General features: G+C 42.7%; 1 protein-coding gene across 3 annotated transcripts in view; it reads left to right on the top strand.

Moving 5' to 3' along the window:
- The window catches only part of LOC119429169 (protein SON), a 60,943-nt gene extending 57,142 nt beyond the window's left edge, over positions 1–3,801 (top strand). For all 3 annotated transcript variants that reach the window (XM_037696850.1, XM_037696849.1, XM_037696848.1), the window contains one exon: positions 3,565–3,801. In XM_037696850.1, coding sequence (XP_037552778.1) covers positions 3,565–3,642 — 78 coding nt within the window. In that variant the 3' untranslated portion in view covers positions 3,643–3,801. The remainder of the gene's footprint in view (positions 1–3,564) is intronic.
- Positions 3,802–8,645: the final 4,844 nt, after the last annotated feature.

Genomic DNA, 8,645 nt, shown 5'->3' with positions numbered 1-8,645 from the left:
TTTGGGTCATGGTTCAGTTTGTACCTTGGTTTTTGGGTCATGGTTCAATGCAAGCATTTTGGGATTGCGGCCTAGTGGGTTTTAGAACTGCTGGGAAAAAAGTTGACATTTGCCTCTTGTCTCATTTATCTTGAAGTCAAACTTGAATGCTTTTAGCCTACAGTAAAAACCGATGAAATGACATCACTGTTCCAGAATTTTCGGAGGAGCGTGTTAGGGTCATGGCTCAAGACATACCTTGGTTTTAGGGTCACAATTAGGTACGTAGCTCAGTTTTAGTGTCGCAGTTTGTTGCTTACCTTGGGTTCAGGGTCAGTGTCATGTACGTACCTTGATTTTAGGGTCACAGTTTATTACGTAGCTCATTTATAGCGGTCACAGCTTGCTATGTAAATCTGTCTCAGGGACGCAGTCATGGATTGGTCCATCCCTTAGGCTTTGGGTCACGGTTCGTATGCTCTTCAGTCATAGGATCACAGTTTGTTACATACCTGAGTTTTAGGGTCACTGCTGCTATGAACCTTTGCAAAGGTCAATTTTCTCACAGGGTCCAAAGGATGTGGTACTAATGTCCTAGTACCTGACACTCCACGTAGACTCAGCTCCAGCAGAATTCAGTTAAAACCTGTTTTGCAGAGAAAAATATTATTTTCATGAAGAAAAACATTGTAAATAGATCATTTTAATGAACACAGACAGAATTTAAGTCCACATCTCCTTTGATTAGGGATGTGTGTGCTGAGAAAGAACCTCCACTGGTGGTCAGATGTTCTGAGACGGGCCAAACGAACCGAGCCTTCAGAACTGTAGATATGAAACCGAAGCAGATCTTTTCATGTGTCTCATTAGATAGACGGGTGGAAACGCTGCTCGGAGCTCACAGGGAGCTTTGTTTAATCAGTTCCTTCACTTTCTTTGAGTCACTGGATCTGAGGCTGTTGCCCCAACAGATGGCTGCAAAGAAATTCTTCTTTTTTTAAACAGATTTGTGGAAAACATTTAGCTGCAAACATGACAAGGTAGAATAAAAAAGTAATTATGTCCAACGCTGCTGTAAGCCTCTTTGCAAAGTTTGAATCGTTCTTCTGCAGAGCTATTTACCATAAACGCTCCTTGTGACTGCGACACACGTGGGAAACTGGTCACAACAGAAAACTTTGATGTGCCGAGCAATTAACTGCTCCAGAAATGTCTTAGAATAAAAATACATTGGAGCCGAGTCTACAGATTTTATAATGTAGTGGACGTGTTGAGGGGTTCCTTCAGGGTTCTGCATACCTCACTGTGGAACCAGTCTTTACTGGGCATTGCTCTCAGCTACCACCACAACAAACTTCAGCTTAATATCTCTAAAAATGGCTCGTTTATAATATTCTTTCTTTTTAGCTCACACAGCCATCTTGAATGTTTGATTTGCAGTCAGGCTCTCCGCTACAAGTCCACCAAATTTCAGTTCCATAGCTCTAAAACCCTCTGAGGTACAAACCAGATTCCAAAAAAGTTGGGACACTGAACAAATTGTGAATAAAAACTGAATGCAATGATGTGGAGGTGCCAACATCTAATATTTTATTCAGAATAGAACACAAATCACAGATCAAAAGTTTAAACTGAGAGAATGTTTCATTTTAAGGGAAAAATCTGTTGTTTCAAATTTCATGGCGTCAACAAATCCCAAAAAAGTTGTGACAAGTCCATTTTTCCCACTGTGTGGCATCCCCCCTTCTTCTTACAACACTCAACAGACGTCTGGGGACAGAGGAGACCAGTTTCTCCAGTTTAGAAATAGGAATGCTCTCCCATTCATGTTTAATACAGACCTCTAACTGTTCAATCGTCTTGGGCCTTCTTTGTCACACCTTCCTCTTTATGATGCACCAAATGTTCTCTATAGGTGAAAGATCTGGACTGCAGGCTGGCCATTTCAGTACCTGGATCCTTCTCCTACGTAGCCATGATGTTGTGATTGCTGCAGAATGTGGTCTGGCATTATCGTGTTGAAAAATGCAGGGTCTTCCCTGAAAGAGATGACGTCTAGATGGGAGCATATGTTGTTCTAGAACCTGAACATAGTTCTCTGCATTAATGGTGCCTTTCCAGACATGCAAGCTGCCCATGCCACAAGCGCTCATGCAACCCCATACCATCAGTGATGCAGGCTTCTGAACGGAGCGTTGATAACAACTTGGGCTATCCTTGTCCTCTCTGGTCCGGATGACATGGCGTCCCAGTGTTCCATAAAGAACTTCAAATCGTGACTCATCTGACCACAGAACAGTCTTCCATTTTGCCACACTCCATTTTAAATGACCCCTGGCCCAGTGCAAACGTCTGAGCTTGTGGAGCTTGCTTAGAAATGGCTTCCTCTTTGCACTGTAGAGTTTCAGCTGGCAACAGCGGATGGCACAGTGGATTGTGTTCACTGACGATGCTTTCTGGAAGTATTCCTGACCCATTCTGTTATTTCCTTGACAGTGGCATTCCTGTTTGAGGTGCAGTGACGTTTAAGGGCCCGGAGATCACGAGCATCCAGTAGAGTTTTACGGCCTTGACCCTTACGCACAGCGATTGTTCCAGATTCTCTGAATCTTTTGATGATGTTATGCACGGTTGATGATGATAACTTAAAAGTCTTTGCTATTTTACGCTGGGTAACACCATTCTGGTATTGCTGCACTATCTTTCTGTGCAACAATGGTGGAATTGGTGATCCTCTTACCATCTTGGCTTCTTTTTTTTTTTTTTTTTTTGAGCTCAGTTTAAGTGTAGAAACATTGTGAAGTGTTTCAATGAACTTATCATCATCGCTCAATTAATTTATTTATTTATTTATTTTTTAAAGAAAGAAGAATAATTAAATAATAAAAGAGAAATAGATAAAACGAGAGACCACCACGACAAAACAACATGCACAGCACAATGCCACCCACAATATCACCATGAAACATTCGACATGGCACAAGGAATCATCTAGCTTCCACCACTACCCAACCTAGCGTGCATCTGTCAACGCACCTGAATTCAAACACCCGCGCAAGCACGCCCGCCACCAGATTTCTCCAAAAGAATGCCCAATAGTGGACGCGGGGGCCCACAGACCCGTCCCCCCAGGACACAATGGCAACATACCATCTTGGCTTCTGAGAGACACTGACACTCTGAGAAGCTCTTTTTATACCCAATCATGTTGTCAATTGACCTAATTAGTGTTAATTGGTCTTCCAGCTGTTCGTTATATGCTCAATTTCCTTTTTCCAGCCACTTATTGCTACTTGTCCCAACTTTTTGGGATTTGTTGACACTGTGAAATTTTGAATCAACATATTTTTCCTTTAAAATGTTACATTTACTCAGATTAAACTTTTGATCTGTCATCTATGTTATATTACGAATAAAATATTGACATTTGCCATCTCCACATCATTGCATTAGTTTTTATTCACAATTTGTTTAGTGTCCCAACTTTTTTGGAATGTGGTTTGTACAAACATTAGAAGCTTGCTTTAATTTGCATGGAATGATGTCATCAGGTCGTATTCTGATCCAGATGTGCTTTTATTTAAGGTTCCTGCTGATGGACCCGGACTCTACACCGGCCCCGTCTTCACCGCTGCTTCTACCGGACCCCTTTTCTCTACATGAGTTCAGAGAATACGTGTCCCCCCCTGAAGTCCAACTGGTCCTCTTGTGCATAAAGAGAAACAAAAGATCAGAACCGTCAGCAGGTTTCACAAGTTCCTTCAGTCTGAGCCTTTTTTTTTCCATCTCCATGTTAGATGAGTAAAGAGACATTTCTGATGCACGTTGTGTATGGATGTAAGTAATGTAAATATGTATGATGTGTATTGTGTACTAGCAGTTTTACTCTGTGTGTTATTAGTAGATTAGTGTAAATTGAGTTTATTCATTTGGTCGCACTGAAGCAGAGCTCAGTTTATTAATAAAAAGCTGTAAATGTCGAGCTGTTTTAGTAAAAGGTTTCAGCTGGTAAATTCTGCTCAGAGACTTTTAAAATATACAAACTGAAATAAAGATTATATTTATGTAAAGTAGCTTCACGTACTTCACACAAGTGTCATACTGTGTCTTTGTCTTGTCCTTTGTACTGGGAGCATTCTACGACCGTGCTGGTCTCGTTCTGTACAGGGTCCAGTTTGACATCACAGTCTGGATATTCAAGTGCGTAGTTAAGAGACGTACTTCTTTTTTTTTCTTGCACAGTCGTCCCTCTCTACTTCGCAGTTTGCAGACTCGCTGTTTCGCGGTTTTTCAAAGTAAGATTATACACGAGACATAATTACACGATATTACTCACGTGATTGCGATGATACGGGATACTGTACAGTAAAAAGTTAACGAAAAAACTTTGGACAGGTGTCGCTTTTTGTAGTTTTCTATCAATAAGCCTGCACTGTATTGCCGGTCAAAAGAACTACATTACCCAGAAGCCAACAGCGCTTCCAGACGCTTCTTTCTACAGAAATGGAGGGAAAGTTTTTTATCCGATCCAAAAAAGTTTGGTCCTTATTCATAGTGACTTTGGTGCTCAACAGCTGCAGAGAGCCGACCAGAACCGGACCACGGTGAGTTCCCATATAAAACTTTGAAGTCGCTGCTGTGCAGTACGTATGTATGTTATTCAAATTACGTACGTTTAAGAGTTTAGGACATTGTGGGCTTTGTCGCTGCAGGGTAGGTCTGCCGAACAGAAGCGAGCTGCTGTTCTGCAGAGCTGTTGAGTAAAATTTTGCAGTACATCTACATATGTTGTTAAAATTATGCAGCTTTAACAGTTTAGAGCATGGCAAGAGTTGGGGAAAGGTTTATAAAGCCTGTATATATATATATATATAAATACTAAAATAAATATTACGTCCCTACTTTGCAGTTTTTTACTTATTCCGGGGGTGGGGGGGTCCGGAACGTAACCCCCGTGATAAATGAGGGACTGCTGTACAAGACAAGATTCTGGTGAGTGGAGGGAACAATTTGTCCACAACCAGGTGCAGTGGTGGAGCCAGGAGGGGGCCAGTGGTGGCTTTGGCCCCCATTTATTAATCTTTGACCACCCCAATAATTTGAGGAGACTATATGTAGCGCACTTGAAGTGGACCAGTAGGGAACAGGCACTAACATCTACTAGGTTCCTCCAAGAGTGATGATGTCACACCAACCGAGTACTGAACTGGTTATTGCCTCCCAACATAAGCATCTAGAAACAAACTGTTTAGAAATGTGAAAAAATTAAATACAAGCTAAATTAAATAGAGCTCTTTCCCTTTTTATGAAAAATAAACTAAAAAGTTCAGTTCAGAATCAGAATAAACTTTATTATCATTGCACCGAGATACAACTAGAATATGTACGTACAGTCGTCCGAAAATGAGCGGAGTGCACGAAGCTGCAGCTAAAATAATCAGCGCGGCCTCTTATTCTTATTCAGAATAATATTTTGCTTAGATGAGAAAAGGAAAGAAAACATGAGGAGAGACGGTATAAAAAAAAGATCTCCGTGTCCTAGACAGGGCACAATTTGAGGCATCTAACAAACCTACCACAGCAAAGCAACATCAACAGACGTTATACATGAACATATAGGCCGTGAAGACATTGAATTTTTAAGGGAAAGTCGTAGCATAGTCCAGAGCCCCCCCTCAGCCATTGTCCAGATAAGAGGTGACGTTCATCTTCAGCTCAGTTGAGGTTCTGTTACATGTCCACGGCCTTGGAGAAGGGAGGGGTGAGGAAACAGTCAAAGCATCTTTGTTGTTTTCTGAACATTCCAGGAGGAGTTGAGATAAGTCCGGCATCAAGGCCACAGTTTGGGTCAGGCAGAACTCGTGAATTGTTGTTTCTGCCTTTAAAGTCTCGCTGGTACATATTCTCTGATGGAAACTCCAAAACAGCCGAAATGATTCCTTAAAGTCGAGCTCACAGCTTTTCCAAGATTATTCCCACCTTCATGAGTGCTGCTAGAGAGTCCACAGTCCTGATAACAGCTGCTCCAGCTCCCTGCTGCAGCTCCACAAATTCAGTCTGAGTGCTGTCGAGCTTCAACACATCCACACGAATTTGTAGACAACCCAGAATTCACAAACCAAACAGCAAAATAACCAGTTGTCATCATGAATCCAATTTGTCTCCATCGATTTAAGAGGGTCCTCCTTACCCTGACTCCTGTCGTGAGAAGTTGATCAATTTTGTTGAGAGACCAGCTGATCCTTCCAATTAAGAGTTATGCAGAAAAAAACACAAAAAGAGGCTTTTTAAGGGTTCACAGGATAAAAGAGTGCAGCAGGGAAGTGGGTGGGGGAGACAGGGAAACGCGTCTGGTTTCACCGGAGGACAGAGAGAAAAAAAACTGTTAAAATACACCTTTAGCAACGTTGCTACCCGGGCAGAGTTGTGTATTGAATCTTATCTGTAACCCAAGAAGAATTTTCCAGATTGTGAAGGGTCTTCTGTGGAAGGACGTCCCGGCTGGCCACACCGTGTACACCTGTCCACAGGTCACATGGACTCGCAGAAAATTGTGAATAACAGGTTACATCAACATTTACCTACATTTGTAGACACTTAGTAACATTAGTATTTTGGAGAGGAACAGCAGGTTGTGTGTGAATGAGCAGCTCTGATTGTGTCAGGTGTCCTAACCCCCTCCTCCGCCCTCACTTCATGGTTCTGAGCTGAACTCTTCTCCTCCTGCTCCAGTCTCGTGGCACCGTTATAGATAAGTACAAGTATAAGATAAGTACAAAATATTACAAAGTGCATGAGGGGAGTGGTGGTGCAGAGGTTATAGAAGGTGAACCTGTGATTGGAAGGTCGCCGGTTCAACCCCCCGTACTGACCACGTCCTCCCTCATTTGCTCCACTCTGGGCCCTTGAGGCAGGCCCCTTAGCCCCCCACCATCCACTCTGTCGGCTCCACACAGAGGGCTGTGGTAACTCGGTGGGCTGTGATCGTGTCAGGAAGAGCACCTGGCGTAATCATGCGAGTTAGTTGCTGTGGCGCCCCCTGAGGAAGGGAGCAGCTGAAAGAAGAATGAATAAAGAAAGTGTACAGTGCTTGGAGAAAAGCTGTTCTGGTTTTAGATCAAATTTCCAGCCACACGTACTGTAGAATGTACTGGGTTCACGTCTAATCTGGCGTGTTTCTAAAGGAGAACTCTGACCCAGATGTCGACACATAGACACATTTCTGTAATAAGCTGTTCCGCTGCTTTCAGCTCAGGTAGTCTGAGATATGGTTTAAAACCTTGTTTTTAGATCGCACGAGAAATTATAAACAATATTTTTAAAACTAAAATGTCAGTTTAATATACGTTGTCTGTCTCATCTGTATTTTGTGCTTTTAGGATTATATGAAGCTTCGTTAATTGTTTGTATTTGGACTCCATAATGTCGGTGAGTATTTGAGCTGGTACCAGACTGCCCTTGGTTCTGTACAGATTAGTGCTGGTTCCTGCCTGTTGCATGCCTCGGGTCAGCTGCAGGCTGTTTGTCCAGGAACTGCTGCTCATTAGGCTGACAGTGACAGCCATTTTGTCTTCCTGCCGCCCCCTGACTGTCCGGCCATCCATGAGATGTTAAGCTGCATGCTAACAGCTAGCTGCTAGCTGTCCAAAAGGAGCCTGTAAACAGTGTGGCCTACAGAAGAGAGTGGCAGACTTTGGCAAATAGGGTCCAATTACAGCATTTAGGATGAAGAAACCATAATTTCTAGAAAAATTGACGATTTATTAAGCAACCAAAAAACAACCCGACACCAGGAGGTAGAGAGGAAAACTTGTTCTCTACAATGCAACTCTTCACCTGAAATACATTTTGTATCTTCTTAAAGTACGCTGGTGAAGGTTGTCAGTCATCCAGGACGTGGTCAATTCAAAAAAGTTCAAGACAAAACCAACTAGACTTTATTTGTAACAGAAGACGTTTTGCGTCTCATCCGAGGAGCTTTCTCAATTCAAAGAACAGGGAGTGTGGGGTTCAGGTTAAAAGGCTGAGATAAGATACATACATATGCAGATTGCTCTGTCACTCCTCACAATAGGGGTTCATTAGGGTCTTTGTTAGTTTGACTTGGCTCTGCATATACTGTATGGTGGAACATGGTGAAAGGCTGGGCGTGTGCTCGCACATCACTTGGCGGCTACAGACATCCAACCAAACTATTACAGCAATAAACAATGAACGGGGATCTACATGCCGATGATGCTGAAATTAATAGCCTACGTGTTTTAGTAAATTTTATCAGCCGTTGTAGACAACTGAGTCATCAGCTAACGTATCGGACATGGAGAACGTTTTTGGAGATCTTGAACTTCCATCAGTGAATCCTGATCTTGTTGGAGACTTGGAGAGGTAGTTCTCTGTAGCTGAGATAAACGCCCCTGCATCAATTATGTCCATGTGTGTGTTTGTAATGAATGCTCCTTCTCTCTGTGCAGCTGATTGGCTTGGGATGGCTTAAGAGGACCAAGCTCCACCTGCTAGATGAGCGAGGGAGCCCAGAGGAGATGCTGGTCTGAGGGTTGACGGTTCTTGTTCTCCAGCCTCGCTCCCGCCATGGCCACAGATTATTGCACCTTGTAGTGTTTGTTGTTGTTGTTGTTGTTGTTGTTGTTGTTGTTGTTGTTGTTGTT

This window comes from Nematolebias whitei, chromosome 24 (genome assembly GCF_014905685.2).
Source record: "Nematolebias whitei isolate Nwh7 chromosome 24, NemWhi1, whole genome shotgun sequence".
Taxonomy (NCBI): domain Eukaryota; kingdom Metazoa; phylum Chordata; class Actinopteri; order Cyprinodontiformes; family Rivulidae; genus Nematolebias; species Nematolebias whitei.
Note: the sequence above shows the minus strand (reverse complement) of the source record. Positions and strands in the feature narration are given on the sequence as shown.